This window comes from Agelaius tricolor, unplaced genomic scaffold (assembly GCF_023055355.1).
Source record: "Agelaius tricolor isolate 1412-34295 unplaced genomic scaffold, bAgeTri1.0.p SCAF_3, whole genome shotgun sequence".
NCBI lineage: Eukaryota > Metazoa > Chordata > Aves > Passeriformes > Icteridae > Agelaius > Agelaius tricolor.
In genome coordinates, this window is record NW_027269263.1 from 31,306,114 (window position 1) to 31,332,710 (window position 26,597).

General features: G+C 37.6%; 1 protein-coding gene across 1 annotated transcript in view; it reads left to right on the forward strand.

Annotated features, from left to right (window-relative positions):
• The window catches only part of PAWR (pro-apoptotic WT1 regulator), a 72,730-nt gene extending 46,228 nt beyond the window's left edge, over nucleotides 1–26,502 (forward strand). The window contains exons 4-7 of the mRNA XM_071423363.1: nucleotides 9,303–9,337; nucleotides 17,827–17,974; nucleotides 19,331–19,435; nucleotides 23,900–26,502. Coding sequence (XP_071279464.1) covers nucleotides 9,303–9,337; nucleotides 17,827–17,974; nucleotides 19,331–19,435; nucleotides 23,900–23,986 — 375 coding nt within the window. The 3' untranslated portion in view covers nucleotides 23,987–26,502. The remainder of the gene's footprint in view (nucleotides 1–9,302; nucleotides 9,338–17,826; nucleotides 17,975–19,330; nucleotides 19,436–23,899) is intronic.
• Nucleotides 26,503–26,597: the final 95 nt, after the last annotated feature.

Consider the following 26,597-nt stretch of genomic DNA (forward strand, 5'->3'; position numbering starts at 1 on the left):
AAAGTTTAATTTAGTGGATAAGTGGTTTAAGCTTAAAATTTTGTTTGATGAATGGATTTCACTCCCAGTATATAGAATTAAATGTACCTATGAAATCTGTTAAAATTGAATATTTGATTTTGTGAGCCTGTGTGTGTGTGCACAACTGTTTGTCACAGGACCTGCATGAAAACTAAAGCTGAATCATACCTGTGCAGGCATGGCATTGTGAAGGCCTCCTGTTCTTGCTTTAGAGTCACAGCTGTGCCTAGGAATCTACAGGGTTTTCAGCACAGCCTGCTCTTCTGCAGAAGAGCAGATCCTTATGATCCTTATAAACAGCATGTGTGAAGCAAAGCTTGTAAGTTATGATTTCTTCTGCTGAAGTTTGGTTATGGTCCTTCCACTAAGATTTCATATTTTGGGGGCTTTATTTACTTTTATTCTAATTTTTTCTTGTCTTCAGATGTTATTGCTGTGTACTCAGCCTGTATGAACAGAAATTGGGCTTGTTGCCCTGTTTGTTTTTGTTTCTTTCACTATGGAGTTCATGTAGCTGTGCTCCAGAATTGCACCAGCACTAGCTGCTGTTACACTGGTCTGGAGCCTTTTTTTGAAACCTTTATGCAGATGTAAGGAATGGGAAGCACTTTATCACATTCCTAACGAATGTATTGAGCAGCCTAGAGGGACCTCATATAAAGGAATTAATTTTTTTTGCCCACATGTTTTCTGTTTTGGACTAGCTTTTTAAGTCAGCTGGGTTAGTGGGTATTCCCCCCTCAGTCTTTTTTTTTTTTTTTTTTTTTTTTTTTTGGGGGGGGGGGGGGGAAACAAGTGATCCTGAAAGTATAATGATAAACTGTGGGGAGTCATTGAGCACATACAAATTTATTGAAAAACAGGGTATTTCTGATGTATCTACTTGTACAAATAGATTACACAGCCTGATACTAAAAGCTTTTGTAAGGTATGGAAATACTCCTGATACCTGCACTTTCCTGTGCTTCTGCTCTAGCGAGAGAACTTTAATTAACACTGCTTTCGTGGCAGGAACAAATCTGAAGCCCAGGTAACAGTATGAGTACCTGCTTGGCTGTGTACAGAGAGGGAGGAGATGCTTTCCTGCAAGAGCTAGCATGGAGCATGGCCCAAGAGGATCCCTGCTGCAAGGTGGAGAGGGGAGACAGTTTGCTTGGTGCTGCTGAAAGATGAGCTGAAATGTGCACTCTGCACAAATACACATAGCAGTAGTTGTCAGACATTTTGTAGCATGTATCATACATTCATATTACTAATAGTTAGAGAACACCATAGCAGTAGTTATTCAGATGTGCTGGTGCATTTGGAAGGTGTATATTCCAGTTCCATGGTGGTGGGAGGATGGCTGGGGCAGGGTAGACTGCTGCTCCATCTCTCCATCCTTGCAGTCTAGTGTAATTATTGTGATGGCTCAGGAGGGAGGAGGAATCTAATTCATAGTTGTTTGGTGGAGACAGTCTGACTGTGTTTATACTGTTAAAAACTGCTAGACCTGGGTGTGAGCTCAACTGCTGCACTGCTGATAGAGCCTGTGGCTTAATTATTAGCAACATTTTTTGGCATGGTTTTGGTTCACGCTACCTAATGCTCTCTTATGTCATACCTGAGGGCTGTTTGAGGAATCATGTACCAGGAACCAGTCCTCTTAAATGGTGTGAACATCACAGCACCAGTTTGGGCTGCCTTTTGTGTAGTGCTGCAAGGACATTACTAATCTTTGCTAGCTCAGAAACAACTGCATACCTTTAATCAACATGCTGGGGTATGCAGCACAGAGCTAGGTTTCCTGCTCTGAAAACGCTGCTTTGAGTTGTAGCTCAGCCCTTGTGTGATTTCAAATATTTTTGTCTAAGGGGAGCCTACAGATTCTTATTTCTTAGGGATACCACATTGTCTTTCTGATCATTTTTCCTGCTCTGCTTTATCTATGAGTCACCTGAGATCTAGTCAGATTTTTTTCAGCCTAATTAAATCAACTCCTTCACAGCTTTTGTTCTGAGTGCCTAACTGCTTGTCCTGAACTCTTTTTCTCACTCTTCAGTGGCAAATATTGCTTGAATATAGAAATAGAGAATAACGAATATAAGAAAAGCTCTGTTAATTTGTTTAAATGTGTTTCTGGTTTCCTTATTTCTGGGAGCACTTTTCTTCTGGAAGATACTTGACTTACCTGGGAGTTACTTGTCTTATCTGCAGGTATTTCTTTAGTTATTTTCTCTCACTTTCTGTCCTTAATAGATTTCTTCATGGGTAAAAATTGAGGATACTTACCTGTTAGAACTCTGATTGATTCCCTAGATGTTCTTGCAGTGTTTCTCCATGGCCCCCTGGCTCTGTGTAAGCAGGCAGATAAGTCATAACTCCCTTGGCTTCACAGGGGTAATATCTATCACTTGAACCCAAGCATTGTAGCACACTTGTTAGTTCTTGTTTGAAGATCTATTATAACATATTAAATAAAGAGATAGTAAGATGAGGCTGTAAAAAATAAAGTTAAGGTGCAGAAAGTTGTGTTGCATTTCTATGAAAAACATCTCTAGATGTTTTCCAAGGGGGGTGACACAACTGAGAGGAACTGTCAACTCCCTCATGGGCAGAGAGGCCCTGTATATAGACCATGACAAATTAGAGAATTGGGAAATCACCAACTCTGAAATTTAACAAGGGCAGGTGTCAAATCCTGCACCTGGAATGGGGCAGTCCTGGTTGTGTGCATAGACTGGGGAGCAGGAAAGAGAGCTGGGGATCCTGGTTGATGGGAAGCTGAACATGAGCCAGCAGTGCCCTGGCAGCCAGGAGGGCCAACCCTGTCCTGGGGAGCATCAGGCATAGCATCACCAGCTGGGCAAGGGAGGGGATTGTCCTGCTCTGCTCTGCACTGGGGTGGCCTCACCTCAAGTCCTGTGTGGAGCTTTGGGTGCCACTGTGTGTAAAAGACATTCTTTAAAAGCTATTAAAGAACATCAAGAGGAGAGCCACAAGGATGATGAAGAATATGGAGTGGGAGCCATATGAGGAGCAGCTGAGGTCACTTGACCTGTTCAGCCTGGAGAAGAGGAGACTGAAGGGAGACCTCATTGTGGTCTTCATCCTCACAAGGGGAGGAGGAGGGGCAGGTACCAATCTCTTTGTTCTTGTGACCTGAGGAAATGGCATAAAGCTGAGTCAAGAGAGGTTTAGGTTGGATATCAGGAAAAAACTCTTCACCCAGAGGGTGATTGGGCACTGGAACAGGCTCCCCAGGGCAGTGATCATGGGCCCAAGCCTGACAGAGTTCAGGAAGTGTTTGAACAGCACTCTCAGTCACACGGAGTGATCTTTGGGATATTCTGTTCAGGACAGGAATTGGACTCAATGATTCTGATGGGTCCTTTCCAGCACAGCATATTCTTTGATTCAGTGATTCAGGAATGGAAGGTAAATGGTATCTCTTGACTCCTGAGGGAAAATTGCTTTGGGGAAATTTTGGTGGGAGGAGAAGAAAGATATTTCATCTACTTTTTGCTGTTTTTCACATCTGCAGTCATTCCTGGTTTGTATTAGAGTCAGATTCCCTTTCAGTTGTTTAGCATTTAGATGTTATCCCACTTAGGAGCTGAATGAAACTTTGTCTGTATTGCAGAAGGTATGTAACTGCCATTTCCAAACAAATCTCAATGCAGAGTTGTACTGAATGTGAGAAGTAGCTGTAGTTAATCAAGATGTGATTTAAGGTACAGGAGTTAACTTGATTTGCTGGATGGAAATAGAATCTACCTTGGTATGTAAAAAGGCAAGAAACCCCAGCAGTAGACCTCTTTCTTCCATGTAGTGAAGTTGTATTTGCTCACATTTGAAGAATGTACAAGAAACTTTTTAGGAAGCCTGCATTTGAATTATATATGAAAAGAAAATTGTTTTGATAGCCTCATTTCGATCAAAATTTAACCTTGCATGTTGCAGGAATATCATTATATAGTAATAATTTGCACTAGTGCATAGTTCTATTTCAAAATAGTGTGCATATTCTTCATGTCAGTATATATACTAGTGAGCCCTAACAGCCTGGTTTGATCCAGGGGATTTGCTTTAATTATTTGCAAAACTTTTAAGTAGCGTTTCAAGGGATTCCAGTGACTCTTTTACATAGTCCAGCTGATTCCAGAGTCTGTGCTTGTTTAAAACCAGTGTTTGTTAGGGCATTTTAACTAGCAAATTTGTAATAGTAGGGTTGGTTTAACATCTGGAAAACTTTGTCAGACACTTGTAAACACAGACAATTCTATTTATTTAAAGCCCGATGACCAGCTTGTTTATGCAATCTCTCTGTTGGCCAGATGAAATACCAAGATGAGCCAGGAGCAAAGAGGAGAGTTAGCCAAGTTCCTTCATCCTAGTTTGACAGAGATTTAATTGGCAGTAAATGGTTTCATGAACTGAAATGGTCTCAGCTGCCTTTTCTGTCCTTGCATATTCTCTTGTGCAGCAGGTGCATGCCCATGAGTTAGTCTGTGCAGTGAATCAGATGAAGGAGCTCATGTGGAATGAGAGAAATGTTTTCTTTTTCCTTGGTATTTTTCATAGATCACACCCTGTCCTGCATTAATACTATCCACACAATCACTTCTGTAGACAAAACAAAAAGGGAACATGACCAGTTTTCTGGAGCTATGCTGATGTATGTCACTCTGCAGTAGTTTGCAGAGGGTTCACTAATAATTTGGTTTATTAGTGAAGTATATACTGTTAAAAGGTAAATGCAAGCTGCCTGAGATCATGTGCAAAAAGTAAAAGTAATTTTAAGCCTGTGTTTGGAATACTGCATTGAAGTGAGTGTTTGATTTCAGCCTTGGACAAAGAACTGATGTAGGTAAATGTCTTTGGCAGGAGTATTTTTTCACCAGTATGAAAGAAACCATTAGCATATAATGGTTACAGATTAATTCTTTACTTACTGTTTTTCCATTCAGGATTTCCACAGACTATAAAAATAATTCCTCTTTTAGAGGGAGACATTCAAATGAGCAGATCTCTTCATTGCTCATGACAAATCATTCACTTCTATAGTGAAGATTAGATATTTTAAATGTGGGTTAAAAATCAAAGTTCAAAAATATTAAGGAATGTAAGCCAGATTTGTAAATAAGTACTTATGTACAAGAATAGTCATCTGCTTTTAGGTTAACTCTTTGTCAGAACAGGCATGTCCCTCCTTTTCTCCTTCCCTTCCTTGATTTTCTGCCAACCTTCAGTTCTCCAAAAGTGGAGGAGACAAGATCTTAAATTATAGGTGCTTGCCTCATTTTAAGATCTCTGAGTAGTTTGAAATCTTAGATTATTTTTTGATTTATATGTACATAAGGCTATTTACAGCGTGACTACTTATATTCATGTTGCCAGAGACTTCTGGATGCACACAAAATAAATTTCATAAGATGAGAACAGAGGTAAATAATACATTTTCCTAGTGTTTTCACAATCTCTTTAAATAATGATTGGTTTGCATTTACATTAGAGATTTCAAAGTAATAAAAAGAATAATTTACCAGATCTGCAATATTAATTTGGTGTTCAGAGGAATTTTTTCTTGTGCATCAAATGTGCATTTTTAACTTTTTGTTCATAGTTAGTTTCAACTACAGAAATAAAAACCACTGCTACTTACTGTAGAAACATCTGTTACAAAGGACTTGTTAATTGAGTCAAGGTTTTTCTGTTTGTTTGTTTTAACAGCTGTCATTTGTAGCAAATGAGAATATTTACTGTGCACTTTGTCTCTGAGCATTTGTTTGCTCTCCCAGCTTTTTCTGAAGAGCTGGCTTTTCTGAATAGTAGTGCCAAAATTTTAAAAGGCTCCAGTTGAATTAAATGTACAAGTCTATGTAATTGCTTTACAGCTTATATTTGCATTTAGTATCTGAAAATGTTTTAGCAAATATGGGGATATACAGTGCATTCATTGTATCCTTTTAGTGTCTAAAGTACAAAACAAGCATCTCTTACCTTAAGATTTCTTTGTACAAAGGTATGTGTGCTTCACCAGACTGCAATCTCAGGTGCAATTTCTCACTTTCTCATGAATTCTACCTTTCACTGCAAAACGAGGCTTATGTTCACCAGGAAGCATTTTCCTGAAGAAAAGAAGCTGTTAAAAAAATAAGAACCGAGGAAGATTAGAGCCCAGAGTTCCTTTATTGGATCTGCAGGCAGTTAGGCAAAATTTAGACCCAGTGTAACTCTCCATCCAAGCCTCAAAAGGCAATTGAAGCAATTGCCCATGGCTGATGGGGCAGCTGGGATGTTTCTGAGACCATCAGCACCAGGAGCTGTTTCTGATGTTACTGATGTGCTGGTTCAGTTCTCAGATACAGGGAACATGGATCTTAATGTATTAGATGAAACAATTGGAATCTCTTCGGATAACTCAGAGTCAAATCACTTCATCAGTCACTGCTGACTGTCTTAAGGCTAAAAATCTTTAGGGCTTGAAGGGATCTTGGGAAGTCTCCAGTCCAAGTCTTGCAGACAGAGCAGGGTATGTGTAGCAAATTGCTCAGGACTGGAGCCAGTTGGGTTTTTATTGTCACAATGGATAGAAATATGTCTCCATCATCTTTACCCCATCAGGAACTTGTACACATTGGCAAGAAACCTCTTGAGCATCCTATTCTCCTGGCTGAACATTTCCAGCACTTTCAGCTTCTTATTTGTAGGATGCTCCAGACCTTTTATTATATGTCCAGCTTTGCTGGAGCTCTCCAATATATTGTTCTCATACTGTGAAGTCCAGAACTGGACCCAGCATGCCAGCTGTGGTCTCACCAGGGCTGAGCAGAGGAGAATTAGAGAATATGCTTAGTTGGAGGGGACCCACAAGTCCAACTTCTGTCCCTGAACGGGACACCCCAGAAGTCACACTTTGTGCCTGAGAGTATTGTCCAAATGTTTCTTGAGGTCTATCAGATTTGGTGCTGTGACCACTTTCCTGCAGAGCCTGTTCAAGTGCCCAACCACCCTGAGATGTGAAGGTTTTCCTAATATCCAAACTAAGTCTCTGCTGACACAACTTCAGGCATTCCCTCAAGATTCCCTCAGGTCCTGTCACTGGTCATGACAGAGGAGAAATCAGTGCCTGACTGTCCTCATCCCTTCATGAGGAAGTTGTGACTGCAGCTGAGGAAGTTGTAGCTGCAACTTCCCCTCAGTCTTGTCCAGGCTGAACAAGCCAAGTGACCTCAAGTTCTCCTCTAGTCCCTTCACTGTCTTGCAGCTCTCCTCAGGATGCTGTCCTTCAACCTGCTGGCAGTGCATCCTGAGGATGCCATGGGCCTTTGCTGCAAGGGCACAGAGATGGCTTATGCTTGACTTGATGTCACCAGGACACCAGCATTCTTTTCTGTACAGCAGCTTTCCACAGCAAGTACTCCTGCTTGGGATTATTCATCTCCAGACTCCGGTGCAGGACTTTGCGTTCTCCTTTTTTTTGGACTTCCATGGGGTCGCTGTAAGCCCGTTTTCCAGCCTGTCTGTGTCCCTCTAGATGGCAACACAGCCATCTGATGTATTGTTAACCTCTCATCCAAGCTGTTTGTAGTGTGCCAGCTTGCTGAGGCTGTACTTTGTCTCATAATTCAGGTCACTAATGAAGTCATTAAACAGTACTGGCCCCTGTATCAGTCCCTGCAAAGTGGCTGGCATCCAGCTGGACTTTAGGCTGCTGCTCGCAACCCTTTGGACCCGGTAGTCACTGCATCTCATGGTCTGCTTATCTGGCCTCTATTTCCATATACATATGTTGTGTGGGAAGGTGTTGAAAGCTTTGCTATCATCTAGATAAGCATCATCTGCTTTGCCTTCATTCACCAAGTCCTCTCATCATAGAAGGCTGTCAGGTCAGGCATGGTCTCCCCTTCATATAGCCATGCTGATTTCACCTTCCTGTCCTTGAGGATTTGTTCCATTTTCTGCTCAGGAAATGAGCTAAGGACTGTCCTGTAGTTCCCTGGATGATCCTTCTTGAAGAAAGGAATGATATTTACTTCATTTTAGTCCTCAGAAACCTCCCCCTGCTTCCATGACCTTTCAAAGATAACCTACCCTTAAGTAAACTTTAAAAATAGCATTGGTAACATTTGAAATTGTTTCTCTGCCCTTTTAGAGGTAAAATTAGGTTTCTGTTTCACAGCTGTGAATCACTAATTTTCAGATGCTGTCATCAATGATAAAAATAGTTACCAGTGTTAAACCGGCAATTTTGCCAAATTTGTGGGTTTCTTTAACTAGTTCCCATGAATTTGTTGAATTTTGTTCTGCTTATCTTAGGAATAATATGTAGCACATATGGCAGAAATGGAAAATGCTTCATAAAATGTACTTTCAGATCAAGTTTTTTCTATAATACAAATATTTTTTAAATACTATTTTCTATACTAAAATAATACTCTTTGTGTCCTAATTTTTAGCTTGTTTATTTACTTACAAAATCACTAGTGTGCTGATTAGTGAAGGTGGTGTAATGTTCTGTAGAATTTTCAGAGTGGATGGAATTTCTCTTGTTTTAAGAACTAGTTTACTTCTTTGCCCACAGTAAGTGTTGTAAGTAGGCAGCATTTCATACTTTGCCTTTTTTTTTTTCTCGTAAAGGCAATTGTCCTTTAACTCCTTGAATATTCTTTCCTGACTTTTTACTTGTTATTTGCCGGGGGAGTTTTGCCTATGACTAAGAAAATAATTGGTTCATGTTCTTACAACATCCTAAAAAATATTTCTGGACTTACTCTGTCAAATCTGAGCCCTTGTTTACCAGTTGAAACATGTCTTAATTTTTGTACTTGACAGCTTCAGTTTTTGTTCCCATCCAGAAGGACAGCACTGCTGCTGAGGAATTGAAACAGTTTTGCTCTTGCTGCTCTTGGACAAGTTGATGAACAACTATCAAAGTGCACACGTGTTTCCTTACTAGTTAGTGGTGGAGATGTACTGGTGGCAGGGTGTGAGCTGTTTCATGTTGTGCATGCAGGGGGATGGAATGAGTGTTTTATGGAATAAGTGTTTTATATCCAGTTTTATGATGTAATCAGAGGCAGACACTTAAGGCTTCTGGGGTAATGTTCAGAAGCAATAACATGGTGACAATAGTCCTCGTATTGTCTGTACCTGACAACAAAATCATGCAAAGCTGACTTGTACAGTGGCATGGGACTGCTCTCACTGCAGACTTTGTTTTCTGTGGACTGATAGGATATTTTGGCCGTATAGCTACAAGAAAAATACTAATTCATTTTTCCTTTTTGTTTCTTTAGGACTCCTCCAGAATGGTTTCAAGCAGGTATAAAAGGTATGAGATCTTTGTACATAACAATTTTGTTTGCATTTCTGCCAGAAATAATGCTGATTAAATGGCTATTTGTAGTAGAAGCCATCATACTGCTACTGTAGATATATAGCCTGATACCAGGCAAAGGACCTGAAAGATGCAGCAAGCTTATCCAAAGCCCTCTATTATGTTACAGTTTTAAAATAAATTCCACTAGTGTTTTACTAGATCTTACTAGGGCAGAGCAGTTTCCCAATCAGATGTCAAACTCAACTACACATTGCCTAGGAGCCAGTATTTCCACAATTTAATTTATGAACCATTGTATTCCGAAGTTGAATAAAGGAAGATCATTTTGTTGCTCTCCACAGTAATAGTGAAAGATGGTTTTGTAATACTACTGTCTTCAGTTGTAGAGGTGTTTCTCATATATAGCGTGTTCTGTTTGTTATTTGTTTGTCTTTGAGTCAAGTATTACCCTGGTCATTACTCCAGCTTTTTAATCAGATAAATACTTCAGAAGTTCTTGATGCACTCGACAACTGTGAAATTTTTGTCCATGTGGAATTAGTACTGACACAACTATCACAGCTAACATGGGGTCTCAATTACATCAACTGAAGCAAGACACTTGTGTAAGAATGTTTTTATTTGGTTCATGAATGCATTCCCTTTCAGGTTTCCTTTACTTGGGTAAAATATGTAGGTGTTTAACTCATCAGTTATATGTATGGCTGTAGAAGAAAGTGCAAAGACCATCTAAATTATCTAGCTTTCACAGCTGTATTTTCTACCCCTCAAAATTGTTCACCTGTGGAATCATAGAATGGTTTGGGTTGGAAGAGACCTTGAAGAATATTAGTCCAGTCCCCCTGCCATAGGCAGGGACACTTTCCAGTGAACTAGATAGTTTAGAGCCACATCCAACTTGGCCTTGAACACTGGGAGGGAGGGAACAGCCATAGCTTCTCTGGACAACCTGTTCCAGAATCTCACCTCCCACACTGTAAAAAAGAATAACCTATCCTGTTATGTTTTAGCTTTCCTAACACAGTGTCTTTTATATTTATATTCCCAGGTTCTCATAAACCCAGTTGAGTGATTCTTTTTATAGCGTTTTTTAAAAATCATTTTGTCATTGCAGAATGGGTGGGCTTATTGTCACAAGTTTAGTAACTATGTAATTTCATGATTCATTTCTTATTAATCAGGCACATTTTAGTTCAGTCTTTACTTCCTCTTCAGTCCTGGTGCAGAATTTTACTGCTGTTTGTATCTGCAAATACTTAGTGGTGTGTGTCATACTTTTGTGGCTTTTCATAAACCTTATCTCTGCTTGCCTGCTGTATATACTTGCTTGCAAAAACTTGCTTGTGCGTGGGGTGGTAATAAATAGAAGTTTGCACAACCGTGTTGGTAACTTATTTGAAAATAATCTAATTCTACTGATTAGCATTGCAAAAGTAGGAAATGCCAAGCTAGAAAATGCTAAATAAGACTTGGTTATGTAGTTTTCCCTCAGTTAGCTTTAGTTATATGTGAGTCTTTGTCAACTTCCTCTGTCAGGGCTGGCATCACATGCAGGAGGAATCTGACTTGCTGCGAGCTGCTGTTCAATATTTTATGAATGTTGCCATCTATCTTCTTTATTGCATAGTCTTGAACTTCAAGTTGAAAAGTGAAGGATTATTTGCCACTGTCAACACAGTGCCCAGTGCTCACAAATACTCAGAGGGTTTTATTCTCCTTGAGTTATACAATGGCCACTGTGGTTGGAGTTAATAGTATCTAATAATTTTCTGCTGTATTTGAAAGTTTCTGCCTCCCTGAACTAATTTTTCCTGTGAGGGTTCTTGAGGTATGACTCCCAGTGGTTTTGCTTTCTGATTTGAATGCTAAAGGAGTTGGAACCAGCATTGTTCTGGGCTTGTTTGTTTCTTCCAACATCTGCAGTAGGTGAAGGTCTTACAGAAAGCAGGCTCCTCTATAAGTAATTCTTATTCAGATCACTCAGATCTCACTGGAGTCCCAAATACAGTAGGAGTCCCTTGGAAAGTCAGATGGTTAGAGCATGCTGCTAATAACACCAAGGCTGTGGATTCAATCCCTGAATGGGTCATTCACTTAAGAGTTGGACTCTGTGATCCTTGTGTCCCTTCCAACTCAAAATATTCTGTGAATCTATGAAATGGAAAATGTTGTTCTGTGATTGTACCTAGAATTGGAATGTTAATGCCAAAAGGCTGAATTGAGATAATAGGCTGCTTCAAGGCTCAGATACACTCAGCCTCATTTGCTTTTAACAGTCTTAGGTGTACTGCCTTAGGTTTTTAAAGCAAACTGAGAGTGAAGCATGTTTCACATAGGGACAATCACTTTGGGATCCTGTTTGAAACTTGCAACAGTCAGTGGCCAGTACTTTGTTGGTAGAGATGGTTGGTAGACTTTATAGACTTATGATAGCAAAAAGGAAACTGTATTTTCCTGAAATGTTGGATTCTGTAATAGATTCTCTTTCCCATTGAGAGATTGAGTTATTTGCCAGAAATATTCAAGTTGCTTTCTTCCATTCTTACTACTGCATTTTCTCTTTCGTCTTCCCACTCTTCCCCAGTTATTCCTTATCAAACATGGCATCTTGTTCATTTCAGCATTTTTCTTCACTTCACTGGTTTCCATTTCCTAGCACAGTTAGGCACTCTTTCCTTTCTCTTCCCCATTTCTCTTACATCCTTATATTTAATCATTGAGGTCTGGTCTTCTCTTTATTATTTGTCTGGTTTTGTGTGTGTGGCTTTTTTCTTGTTGTTTTTTTTTTCTTCCTGTTTTGTCTCCATTATCTGTCCTTTCTGACTTCTAGTCCTGGATTACTGATATCATTCTGGACATCCAGTACCTTTCCCTTTCCATTTAACTGCTTTCATATTTTATGTTATGATCTTAGAGTTTCTTCTACAACTTCAACAATTCTGTTTTACTGCCTCTACACTGAGATACCCATCCTCCTGCATCTGACAAGAGAAAAGAGATTAAAAAGGAGAGAAGATCAGTTATGTGTGTTCTTACAGAATCATTGTTCTCTTGGTCTGTTCCAGGACTTAAGGAGTTGTACAGATTTTACACTGTGAATTACACTGGCTACTTTCCCCTATGGATACAACAGTCTGTGACTAAACATTTATATGACATTGCTGGGAAACCTATTTCACTGAGTGTCCATTGACTGGAAAACATGTTTACAAATGAACTCTGATGGCTTCTGTGTATTGCTGTGTGCTTAGTGACTTGGACAAACTGAGCCTGTCTCTTTGTGCAGTAAAGTAAATAAAAGTTTGTGATGAGGATCTTAGTCTATAAGATCTATAAGTCTGTAATTGTAGTCTGTCTTCTGAATTTGCTTCAGAAATTTTCACACCTCCCAGAAGTTTGTGGAGGGGTTCCTTTGTAGTTTCATTATTAAGTCCATAAAATATTTTCAAGAGAAAGTGATGGTTTTGTTGTGGGCTGGAGTGGTACTGTGAGATATATTAAAAGTGCGACTAGAATCTGCAAGGTCATGCTGACATGAAGGCCACAGGACATGCAGGAGAGTATTTGGGAGCTGTGGTCAGTCAGGTGTCCTAACTGTGAGCTTCATGTGTTTTAAATGTCTAGGTATACTTAAGTTGTAATAGCTCATATCAACTTCCCATTCTTCCATTTTCCTCTCAGGTTTTTTAATGTAATATGGCTTGTCTTGGTCATTTCAAACTGCTGTTATGAAACTGGGTCTGCTGTTTTTTGCACCGCTTTGTGAATAGATATTTTAAGTACTAAACATATTGCCATTAGTAAGAATGGTTTTCTGATTAAGGTCTGATAGTATCAGCATAGTTGATGTTACCAATGATTTCTCAAACATAAGAAGGCCAAAGTGCATTTTCTTTATTGAAGTATTTGAGTCTAATCTACATGTAAACATGAATTACGTTTCTTTTGTAAACTAAAAAGCATGTTTGCAAGTAACAGTAATGCAAGGTATTTATGCAGACATAGGAGTATTTTAATAAACACAGAAAGTTTGTTCTATCAGATTATTTAGACTATCTACTAGTTTTTGAACCAATTTAGATTCTTTAAAAAAAAAAAAAGAATTGTAAAGCAAACCTTGCAGATTGGGATTTAAAGATTTTTGCATGGTTCTTGAATCAGACAGATCAACTGGATTAGTTTACAAAAAGAGCTAGATTAAAATCTCTTCATGGTTCAGAAGTGTATTCCCCTTATAAGTTTGTTTACTAGTGGAAAAGAATACAGTATGGTATGGTTTCATGGCTTCCAGTCAAAATGTCAGAGAGGATTTTTGCCCCCTCTTTTAGGATAGTACAGCACATTAACATGGAACCCTAGAGGTAGAGACTATTTAGCAGTAATTGTAAAAGACTCCATCATACTTGAGTTTATCATTCATGTAAGAGTTGAAAAATACATGGGGAAGTGGAGACCATAAAAATAGAAAGTGCTTCAGAGCATTCATTGGAGGGGTCTGAAGTTTGAACACTGCTGAAATTGCCTTGCTCAGTGTTTTTAGATAATTATAAAACTTAAACTATAACAGTTTACTTTCCATCATACTAACCTTGATCTCACTAATTAAAGAAAACCACAGCCATGAAATACTGTTTCATAATGCTGTGCCCAGACATGCCTGCTTGTCTGTGTTTAGGAGTTCCACAGTGAGGGCTGGCTTTGGAAGCATTGTCTCATCTAGCTTGTTACCTTAGGACCACTGCTTTGCAGATATGAGCATTTTATTTTAGACAGGGGTCACTTAAGAAGTTTTTCTTGACTTTTCTAGCCCTTCTTGAGACACTGCTGATGTTATGAGAAGGCATAAACAAGTAGGGTTTATTTCTGCAAAATGTTTTGATGGTCTAAGTTCTGGCTGGAGTTCCTCTCTCCCCCCTGAGCCAGTGCTCATGCAGCTGGGCAAGCTACTGCCTCAGGGAGCCACTGTGGCTGCAAGTTGATGGCTTCCTTTTGCTTGATTGCTGCTTCATGCTTTGAGTAGCTTCCCATTCACCTGAAGCCCAGAGGCAGGAAAAGTGGAGGAGTCTTGGGAATGCAGCTGTAGAAAAGGTAACACTGCCTTTCCTTAGCTCAGCTCTGAGAGTCACAAATTTGGTTTAAGTGGTCTAAAGTAACAGAAAGCCAAGGTGCCCTGTTTAGAAATAATTGTCCTTTGCTTCTTCCAGAAAAGCAGTTAGCAACTGACCGAGTTGTAGTTACATAAATACCTAGGAGTTTCCAAATCAGGTACAGTTATAAGATTCTGGCACAAAAATAAACCTGTCATAGTTGAAATACAGCTTGGACAGGGTGATTTTCACTGGATGAAATGGCAATTTGGACAGTGTTTTAGAAAGACATTGAGATAATCAAAGAAGCAAGTTGGAAGGAAGCAAGAGATATTTCACCTTGCTTTTAAACCTGTCCCTGTGTGAATAATATTGTAAAGAAAATAACTAGGAACACCAAACCAAAATTTCTGTTTCTCTATAAGAGGAGTCAAACTGATTTTGCTATATTGTTTTTGTTTTAAGTATAGCCAGAAAAGCACCTTGTAAAATAATTTATATTTGTGTATTTTTATACATAAGCATAATCTACAGGTATTCTTCCACAGACACTGTCTTTGTTGGGGGTGGTTCATAGATGTTTCCTCTTAGTGAAGAGGCTACAAGTTCAGTGATACTGTTTTTCTGGTCATCATTGTGGAAAGGATCCTGGGGGCATCGGGCACAGCATCACCAGCCAGGCAAGGAAAGGGATTGTCCCACTCTGCTCTGCACTGGGATGGCCTCACCTTGAGTGCTGGGGGCAGGTTTGGGTGCCACGATATAAAACAGACTTCAAGCTCCTAGAGAACATCCAGAAGAGAGCAACAAGGATGGTGCCACAATATAACATAGACTTCAAGCTCCTAGAGAGCATCCAGAAGAGAGCAACAAGGATGGTGAAGGGACTGGAGCAGGAGGCCTTTGAGGAATGGCTGAGGTCACTTGATGTGTTGAGCCTGGAGAAGGGGAGACTGAGGGGAGGCCTCATTGCAGTTACAACTTCCTTGGGAGGGAGAGAGCAGAGTCAGGTACAGATATCTTGACACTTACGGTCCATGACAGGACTCAAGGGAGGGGCATAAAGTTGAGTCAGGAGAGGTTTAGGTTGGGTATCAAGAAGTTTTCCAGCCAGAGAGTGGTTGGGCACTGGAATAGGTTTCTTAGGGCGGTGGTCACAGCACCAAGCCTGTCTTGAGTTCAAGAAGTGAACAATGCTCTCAGGCACATGTGACTCTTGGGGTGTCCAGTGCCAACAGCTGGACTTGAATGATCCTGATGAGTCCCTTCCAACTCAGCATATTCTGATTCTGTGATTCTTTCTCGTTTAGCACTCATGAAGTGACATTGCATCTGAAGACAATCTTTGTGAAAGATGTTTTTGTTGTGTCATGGGTAGTACTTTTTTGCCATTGCTGTGTACTAGCCATTGGTTATAACACCCAAAATAATAAACTTTTTATCTGTTATACTCCTTGTGTTAGGTTTTGGACTTATGCTCTCTTAAATGTTTTTTTTTTAAATCCCATTACCTAGAAGCCTCCATGATATGTTCTTTGTACTTTTCTACAGTGAGAAGGAGTGTGTTCAGTAGGGTCTGCTGCCCAGTGGAATAGGTGAGGAAATTCAAGTGTGAATGTCAGGAAAAAAACCTCTGAAAATTAAAGCATTTTCTTTATTAATGAAACCCTTCCTGTCCAGGTATTCTTTCTTCTAATCTTTGTGTAGGAGCTTCTGCCAATATCACTCACTGGAGCTGAGTTTAAATACTTCAGTATAGTGGCATAAATATTAATTTTTTAAATTACAAAAAGTTGAGACTTTTTTTTTTGTGTGGTCTCTCCTTGAGACATTAACAGCACGAAACTACATGTCTTTTAGAAAACTCAATAATGTAGAATTTATAGAGTTAAGTTTAAATATTTGTCTTGTGTTGCAACATGCATATCCGGTCCTAGAAATGTTTTATAAAAAATCTTCTGGATGAAGAATAAACAGTGCTAAATATGGTAATAACATTAAGCTACAAAATTCCTTACAATTGTGTCAGTGTGTCTTGGAAACTTCACACATACTGGAGCAAAAGAATATTTATATCCTCGAAAAGACATCCCTTTGCCAGATACTCCTGCTTTTGATTTGCACTGTATCCATCTAAATCTGCATGTTGTCAGCAGGGGTTTTCTAGAGTTATGAAATGCAAAATTGTTAAATGAACACATTAATCATATACTCTTCTGTGTTTTAAAGGAAATGTTGTAGGGATGCTCATAGTGCTTTTCATTCTTTTCCTAAGTGGTCTAGAGCACCAGTGTATACATACTTCAGCTGTGTGATTTTGCAGAATCACAGGCTGGTTGATGATGGAAGGGACCTCTGGGGTAATCTTGTCCAGTCCCCTGCTCAAGCAGAGCTGATTTTTGAGGACCATCTCCAGGTGGCTTTTGAGTATCTCAGTTTTTTTGGTTTTGTCTTGGCAGTTTGTATATTTTAAGTTTAAGTGTAATTTTGGTGAATTGGTGAGGGAGAGTCTCTTTGTCTGCTCTCAGGGCACTCTGTTCTGTTGTTCTTAGTTGTTCATTAGAATCTTCATTGAAGGTGAGTAACATTATTGTTTAGGAAGAAAATGGCTATGGGAAGGGCGCTGTTAGTTTTGTGACTGAAAATGCTTGACTTGTCATACATATTTTTAAATTAGTACTGGTTTTTTACATGCCAGTAGTAATGGAGACCCTGCATGCTTTTTTAAAAAAAAACATAGCTTATGTGTACTTGCAGTGCTTATTTGTTGATTCCATGACTGATTTTTAATAAATAGACATGTAATCTACACCACCTGGTCCCAAGGGACCACTTAAGGAGTGAGCGTCAGCCAACAGAGGTCTGACAAACTCCTCTGTACCAAAGTTCTGAAGTAAAATATCTGGAGATGGCATAAAATTGGTTTGTTAGGTCACATCACTTTCTCACTTCAGTTTACTTTCCATTCCCTTACAGGCTAAATCCATAGTTCCCAAAAAGTTAGTCAATTTTCTTATGTTTTGGATGTGTACCTGTTTTTTCATCCCTTATGTTTTCATCTAGTTAAAAAGATTCTTGGTTTAAACTCTGTAGTGGCACTTTAGTTCTTGAAATAAAGTAATTTAGCTTTTTTTTTTAACGTGCATAGTTAATGAAACTTGAAAATTAGGATAAGTATGTGTTTATGGTGTATTACCCATGTGATGAAAGCTGTATTATCCAAGTGTTTGAATCCCTGAGGCAGTGAATTTAGTGAGTTCTCAGCTGTGGAATATGTTCTCTGCAGTTTATTAGACTGACCTACTGACTGCTTTGGAGAGCTCTTCTGTGACTGCTCTCATTTCCATTTTGTGAGATGTGTAAATAGGTGTGTGCTTTCTCTGCCCCTCACAGTACAGCCAGTGCACCAGAAGATGATGCTCCAAACAGATATTCCCGACCAGAGAGGACAGCTTACGGCAGATACAGCAGAGATGCAAATTCTTCTGGCAGTTCTCTACCAAGTAACTCTTTGGAGAAGAGGATTGAGGAACTTGAAAGGGTAAGCACCAACTAACCTTGCTGTGGCATATATCTGAAATGAAGTACTTCTGAAACTTCATGGGGAAATTTGCAGGTAAACTACATAGAAATGATGCAAAATGCTTGAAGTACAGATAGTTATGTCTACAAAAACATACAAGGAGTCAGACTGACCGAGAAGAATGTGAACTTTCAAATCACAGATGTTTAGTTTTCATTTGGTATTTAAGTGAGAAATAGTTAAGGCAAAGATAATACACTTAGAGAGCCAGCAGTGCTCTGTGTGCTTCTCCTGTGTACCTCGTGACACACCAACACAGAGCAAATACCTTGGGGGAAGGACGAGCTCACTGGCTGTTCACAAGGTTACAAGCTGGTTTCTGATCTACTTGTTGGTTTGGTTTTTTTACTATACCAAAATATTGTAAAATTTAACTGCTATCTAGTTGTTTGTTAGAGCTGTAAACATTCAAAACACATATTTAAAATGGTTTGCATTGTTTCATACTGATTTAATAAAAACAGTTTTGGGAGAATGTAATAATGTTAAAGCTGAGTTTTTCGCCTAAGCCAGTATTTTGCTAAATAATTTTAGCAAAATATTGGCTTAGGCGAAAAGCTCAGCTTTTCTGTGTTATCTATTACTGGCTTCTCTGTCTTCCTCTGAAGTGGATTTTTTGTGGGTAACTTCACAAATATTCTTGAATCGTGTGGGTGAAAGTTACTAAGTTAACACAATTTGAATAGGTCTTTTTTTGGAAAGGGGGAAAATGACATGTACTTTGTAGAAATTGCTATTTTTGGTTTAAGACTTGAGGAATCTTCATTTGAGTAAAGTATACCATAATCCTCCCTTCTAAATCATCTTCTTTCTGAAATACTTTAATTGCCAGTAAAAAAAAACAGAAGAAGATTTAAGCACCTTCTTTCCTAATGAACATTTTCATTCTTTCTCACATTCAGGCCCACAGATTTAAAAGTGAGTCTTCATTTCTTGTTCATGGTGTTATAAAAACCTACAACAGAAAATCCAACCGACAATAATTTGGGAGCTGATACTTTACATTTATTTCTTCTGTTTTGGGCCCTTGTCCAATTCTGTGTTCAAGCTTAAGTTAAATATAAATTCAAACATTATCACTTGAATCAAACCAAACAGATTTGCTGTTGTAAAATATTCTTAGATGTGATGGTTTAGCTCCTTGAAATGTAAAAGAACTTGACGATGTGGGTTTGACTTGCAGTAGGAAAGGAATTATAGATAAATGTGTGTGTGTGTTTGTTCTTCTTTCTTTGTTTTAGACGGTGTTAACTTAAAACTGTCTCTTAAAATAAGAATTTACATTTTCAACTTCATTCTTTATTCTGGTTATAGGAACTTGCAAAAGAAAGACAGGAAAATGCAAGATTAATGAAGATGGCACAGGACAAAGAGGAACTAATTGGAAAGCTGAAAGAAGAAATTGATTTATTAAACAGAGTAAGCAAATACTTTCTTCCATGGCTCTGTAAGGAGGGAATAAGTGACTGCATTCTCTGTTGTATTCTTCAGGTGACATCCATTGGGCAAGGTCAGAAAAGCATTAATGTGGGGGGTTTTTGTATTTGTGTAGCTTTTCAAGAGGTATGTCAGTAAGTTGTATTTTCTTTCTAAGGTGACTTTTATTTGTCATGACTAACTTCCCTAAGTCTGGTCAATTCCTTGTTGTTCTAAGTGTTTATAAAGCAAGGTGATAAAACCAAAAGCTCTTTATATTTTGACAGATATTCTCATACTGTTTATTGTTGATCCCATATGAAGACAGAATACGACACAGGGCAGGAGACATGAGGTAACATCAGGCAAGGTGTGAAAGCAGGAGAAGAGGGCTAGAAGAGTCAGACATGCTTGGAAATAGGACAGGATAAGAAGTTTTAAAGTTGATTTTAAAAAAATGGTACCAGTTTTAAGGGCAAACAGGAATTCTTTCACAGGGTGTATTATTGACCTCATCCTGCACTTCCTGGCTGAATTGTGGAGTCCTGATGTCCTAGAGATACATGCCTCTCTTCTAGTCCAGTGCAGATAGGGCTCTGGTGAATCCATCAGTGAAGGGAGGCATGAAGAGTGTCAGACCTACATTTTGCACCTCTGCATTAGTAGCAAAGGAGAACAACATTCAGAAGCTTGCAAACTAACCTAGAAAATTAAGAGATGGGATTATTTTGAAACACATTTTGACTTTTATATGCAGAAAGTTGGAAGTTGATCTGTAGGATAAATGAGGTGGTGTTGGTTTTAGAGAGATTTCTATTTTAATTGAGGCATTGCTCTTCATGCAGTTCTTTCATTCTGCAAAGAATCTGTCACATCTAAGCTTGTTGGCCAGTTAAGGCAGGTATTCATTCCTTCTGCATAATGGATGGCAAAGCTATTTAATACTGTTGGTCATGTCTGACTTCCTGACTCAAAGGTTGGAAAGAACAAATTGAAAGAACCTAAATGACTGAAATCTTGGGGTTTAGGACCACAGCTTTTTTGATAGGTTTGATATTCCAGAAGCAATGTTGGTTTTTTTGGCTATACTTGAAGTATGATGTCCTAAATGAAATCCATCAAGTGTCTTAACTAGAAACTGTCTTTGAGCATCCATAGTAAAGTTAGGCACTGTCTGTGCATTGCCTGTGTTAAGTACAAGGGCAATTTGTACTTGTTGTATGGAAGAAAACATAAACTTTATTTTATATTGACTAAAATTTTACCTCTACATGAGATCTACAAAGCCATCTTAGTGGTGCTTCCTAGGGTAGATACTTTTAAACACAGAAGAGAAGGGATTTTTTTGGTCCATCAGGTCAGCATTTTTCATACCTTTAATATAGTCTGTTTGCTCAATAGAGTGCAAGTTATTTATGTCTGTGTCTCTTAGGCTTTTCTTAAGGGTGAATTAGCTGCCTTTTGATTTTATGATCAGCATAGTTATTTGTCTTCTTGAACTCATGTCTCAAGTGATGCTTCCATTAACACAAATGCAGTTTTACTTTCCTGTTTATCAACTCTTGAATTTGCTTGCTTCTGTATTGGCTATCATGTGGATTCAGAAAGAGAAAATGTTTAAAAAATTAAGAAAAGCTGCAGAAATATCACATCATTCTCATGATAGAAGGTTATGGAAATTAATATGTCAGTTGTATTTGCTTCAGATTTATTATCATAACTGAGAACATGAGAGCCAACACTTGGACATCCATCTGATGGATGGATGAGGCCTACAGTGTCCCTCTGTAGGCCTAGCACCAGTATTGGGTGCTTTTCATGGAAGAACAGCTGCAATCTTCAGCCTTCTGTTTAGATAAAAGGATGTCCTGAGGACTGAACTTTATTTAGTGTGTCTATGTAGAGGTTGTCTTCAAAGATTTTGCTGGTAGCAGCCTAAATAGGGGTCTCTAAATTTGACCATCTACACATTCATGGTTCTCCTCCAGCTTTTCTGTTCATCAATATATACAGTTGCTGGATGTTAACATGTGCAGGTATGGGAAGAATACCACATCAGATACCCTAGATAACTTCTTAAAAGGCCATTTTATTGTGTATCTTTCTGACTGCTCAGTCCATATTTAGCAAAATGCTCTTTCTAGAAGTTTTAGTCAGTTCATAACCACAGATGTATGCCTGATTGGCAAAGACCTTGTGTTGCACTTGAAAAACTTTTTCCAAGAATCATGAGAACTTCTTGGTAGATTTTTTTCTCATTTTAAGTGAGTATATTTATTTAATGTGACATTATCATTTTGCTGATCTCAGTCAGTACATCACAGAGATACTTAAAGGATATGAGCTGCATTTATATTGAGGAACAGAAAAAGCTTTCTCCTATAAACAGCATTCTCTCATTCCAGTATATTAGACATTAAAGGTATGTCTGCCATGTTCTTTGTAAGAAAGGGGCAATTGCTTAATAAAAACCTTAAATGTCTGAAAGGCATCTAAAATCATTTGAATACTTTGTAGGCAAAGTTTAGCTGTCAATTAGTTTACACTTAGTCATCTCTGACCTTATTAAGACGTCAGTGTAGTTAAAAGTATGTTTGGAGAGAGTCTGTCAGTGAGGATTTACAGTCCAATTAATGCCAATTGTGTAGTTATCAGTTCTTTTGGTATGTGAAGTTCAAGCTTTCCTGCTATTGCATTTTTTTTGTTAATAAGCTTAAATTAGTATTGTAATTTTGAATAAGAAGCTTTAAATTTCAGAGTGGCAGAATCCCCTCCATCTCTCAACCCATTGTTTCTGTAGATCCTTAAAGCAGTTATTTTTCTTGGCTTATATTCAAGAAACTTTTACATGTAGTAATTTCTGGAATGTTATTTTTGTAGCATAAACATTTCAGAAACTTTTAATATTTTATTTTGAGTGTATTATACTAGAATTTTAAACAGGAGGATTTTAGGTAAGCTTTATTGAGATATCTGATGGCTCAATCACCAAGTTTAAACATTATAATGCAAGTTTTATGTTTACCAAACGAAAAAGAAGTAGTTTTATTGAAAATGTGTTATTCCTTCCATCTATCTGATTATTAATCTAAATTGCACAAAAGAGATTATAAAGTGTATTTGTTTATACTAAATTGTATTTATAGCATCTATCCACCAAAACTTACCCTGTTTAGATATTTAAGTCACTTGTATCTGTTATGTTGGAGTGGTCAAATGCTTTTCCTGGAATTGATTCATACTGTGATGCAGCTTTACTTCTGTGAGGCAAAGAGAAATTTCTGCTAGTGATTTCTTGATTCTACTCTAGAAAACAGTAAAGGGATTGCAAAGTATTGAGGTGTGGATTTTAGCTTACCAAACTGAAGAGGCTTTTAAAAATCATTATACCAATTGAACAGATGATCTCTATTGTGCACTTCTGGAATGACCTCACTGAGAAAGAAATAAGAACTGGAGCTTTGTATGTCAAACACTGCATAACAACTTAAAGGACCAAGAGAGAGAAAATCTTCTCTTTACTTCTTGAGGCAAGAGGACAGCTTGGCAGACTTGAATCAAAAAAACACATAGGATCTCCAGTGAGAATTCTGGTTCATTTTCCTTTGCCCACCTTTCATTTTTCTCCTTAAAATCCTGTCCTTGACATCACTCTTCTGTTTCTTCATTCTTTTCTAGTTCACATTTTGGTTTTTGCATGAGATTTTTGTACACAAAAATTGCATTTATTGAAGTAATGTTTGTATTAAGCCATTATTATTACTGATTTTCACTTTAAAGGCTTGAAAAAACTTGTTAGGAGTGAAGAAGTGAAATGGGAACTGTACAAAAATGGTAATTAGTGGAAAAGACACAAGCATTTGTGTGTGTCAAACACATTTTCAAACACTGTGAAAGCAATCTATTTTGAGCACCCATTACTACTCTGTGCACGCTGTCTGTTCTTCCAGTAGCGCTTCAGACAAAAGCTACAAAGTCTGTTTTTATTTTTTGTTCCACAGGAAAAAAGTGAACTGGCATGTCTTTTTCTGAAAATTTTGATACTTAATACACAAAACAGGATTTCTTGCAGTAATAGTCAGTGATGTGTATATATGGGAGCCATAGTTGCAGACAGGCAATTGGGGAAAGCAGGAACAGGAGCTGATTAATACACTCTCTGTATATGCCAGAAAAATAATCACCCCCATTCTATTTTAGTTTCTTTATGCATTAATTCCTGCTGTAGCTTTGATTTGAACATGTTTCTATTTAAGGTGCTTAGGAATATAATCTTAATGTTTTGTAATTATAGTAACACTTTGAAACAGGCTGGTTTAACATTTCTAAGGGTACCTACTGTGACACTAATTCTTCCTTGTCCCAGCTTCCTCATTTCAGAGCTAAGATATTAAATTTCTGCTGCTACTAATTGAGAGTTTGTATTTCCATCCTGAGAAGTGTTTATTTTTCTTTTTTCTTGTACAGGATCTAGATGACATAGAAGATGAAAATGAACAATTGAAGCAAGAAAACAAAACCCTCTTAAAAGTTGTTGGACAGCTGACAAGGTAGAAGATTCAGATGTCAGTGAGGAAAGATTTAAAAAACTACTGATTGAACACTAAGGTCAATATAGTAATATTTTCTGTGTTGCAGTATCTTATAATAACTGTCTTTGTATTTATTGTTAGGAAACCAGATGAATGTTTATTTTCATAGTGCTTTCTCCTTTGTTCAATGAAATGGCATAAAATTTGGGGTGTATTTTTAGCTTTCTTTTCACATAAGCATGATTAAAATTTTCAACATGTTTCAAAATTTTAAGTTCAAAAATATTTGGATTTTGTATCTTCAGATTACAGCTGCAGAAATTACAGTAATCTAAACTTCATAGCATCAAGATCATTTTCAGTCCATGTGGGTGTATATTTTTGGAATTAATGGAAGCAATACATATGAGCTTTGTTTACACAGATTCAAAATACGTATTTTGGGAAATGCTTCCTTTTTTGTTCAAATAGCTGTAAAGTGGATGCCTTATTACTGATGTATAACATTTTGCAGATTGATGACTTGCTCTAGAACTCTTGTATGTTGTGGTTTTTTAATTGTGTCTGAAAGATTGACAACAGTAGAGAGTAGCAAATTTTTTTCCTGTGTTTAACAGTATTCTGTCAGAAGGGGAAGGTTTTACTAAAAAACTACAAAACAAACAAATGCAAAACACCACAAAGCCAAATAAATCACCTCTCATATCAGCATTAATAAGTTCTTAGAATCACATTGAAGTTGTGCACTGCAGTTTATTTTATGGCTTTTGCTTTAGCAATGAATTGCAAGTTTGCAATCAGACAGTTAGTTTGCTGTGTTGAGAATTCAATCAAAGCCTGGAGCTTTCATTTTAGCAAAGACACTTCTTGTTGTCATCCTAAAATTTGTAGTGATCATAATCATACAAGTTTTTGGATTTTTTTTTTAAACAGAGTGAAATTTTTTTTTGGTACGTGACAAAGTAGAGGGGCATACCAGTGATTCGTGCCTTTTTGAAACATCAAATGGTATACAAACCCCATTTTTATCCTTGATTTTAAACTAACAAGTTGTTTAAAAAGTGCCTGGTTAGATGTTACAATCCAGTTATGACTGTGTGTGGATTCTTTTATAACATGATAGCTGACAAAATTTTCCTTAGACTTTATTCACAGATCTCAGTTAACATTTAGACTAAAAATTATTTGTACTTTATTTCATCTTAATACAGCACATTTTTCATTCCTGGTCAGATTAAATGTACAAATCCTTTGAGGAAAGACACTAAAACTTAAAACATTTCCAAGAGTCCAGGCTTTTTATGGACAATTTTGGTGTCAGAAAGTTACATACATATAGTTCTTTTTACCATAAACTTAAAAGCAACTTTAATATAACAATATAACAGTATTGTTATATTAATATATATATATATATGTGAAATATAGATGACAATTGCCTTTTCAGATTTGCAAATTGTTTTCATAATGTGCATTCATTGACAGTATTTCTTAAATTTAAAGTTCCAGCTATTATTGTTAACCTTTTGGCTTGTTTTGGGTATAGGATAGATTATTTTGCATTTGTGCATTCTGATGAGGAAAAACGTTTCAAAGCTTTAAAGTGTTTTTCAGGACACTTTCAGTCCAGGATGCCTCAGTGTTTTCCTTCACAGTGGATGAGATTCCATGGAACACCGTTTAAAACCTTTTCTCAGGGGGTTAAATGGTATAGGGGGTTTGTGTAAGCCCTTTGAATTACAATGTACACCAATGAGTATTGCTTGGAATATTATTGAAAAAGTAAGAGGTCCCTTAATTTATAAGTTCCACGAAATTGAACATTTAAAGACATAATAAAGTCAGTTGAGATGCATGCCTTTTGAATAAATACAAAACTTCCTCTGGAAGAACATCTGATTTCCTTCTCTGTGTACCAGGTAGGGAATGCAGGTACCCACGTGCTGCATGGGGTCTCAAACATATTGGAGCATTATTAAGTGCCTAACATTAAGCATACTGCAGTACACACAGTTAGCAATATGAAATAGCAAAGAAGATGTTTCATAAAATGTGTTTTGTGTACATTTTAAACCAAAGAAAAACAGCAATGAAGAGCATAAACATAAATACTTGTCTTCATATTACCTCTTCTTGGCGGTGGTAATGCCAGAATTAGAATTTTTTTTTAACTTGTACATAAAACTGACAGAAGTATTTGGAAGAATTTCTGGATTTCTAATGTAACTGTTCTTGTTCAGGGCTAGTTGTGATTTTTCTGCTCTGGAAAACTTGTGGTAGTTGAGTTTTCCTCTGAAAACAGTCTCATAATCATAATGCAGAGTGATTTTTAGGAAATACCCATTTTATGTGTTTAAAAAATTTAAGCATCGTTAACCTATGAGTAACTGATTTTAGTTTTGAACATTGACTAGTTGTGGTGATACTTGTTATCAGATTATAAAAATGATTTTGAGATTCTTCTACTGCAGGTGAAACACACATGTTTTATAATAAAGATTGTTTGCCGTTGTTCAAATAAAACAAAATTCTTTTTAATCCAGGCTGAGTACTTGCTGTCTCTAAAGAAGAATTAATACTGTCTCCCTAAAATTCTAACTGGATTTGTCCTCTGTGGTGTGAAGTTCCCAATT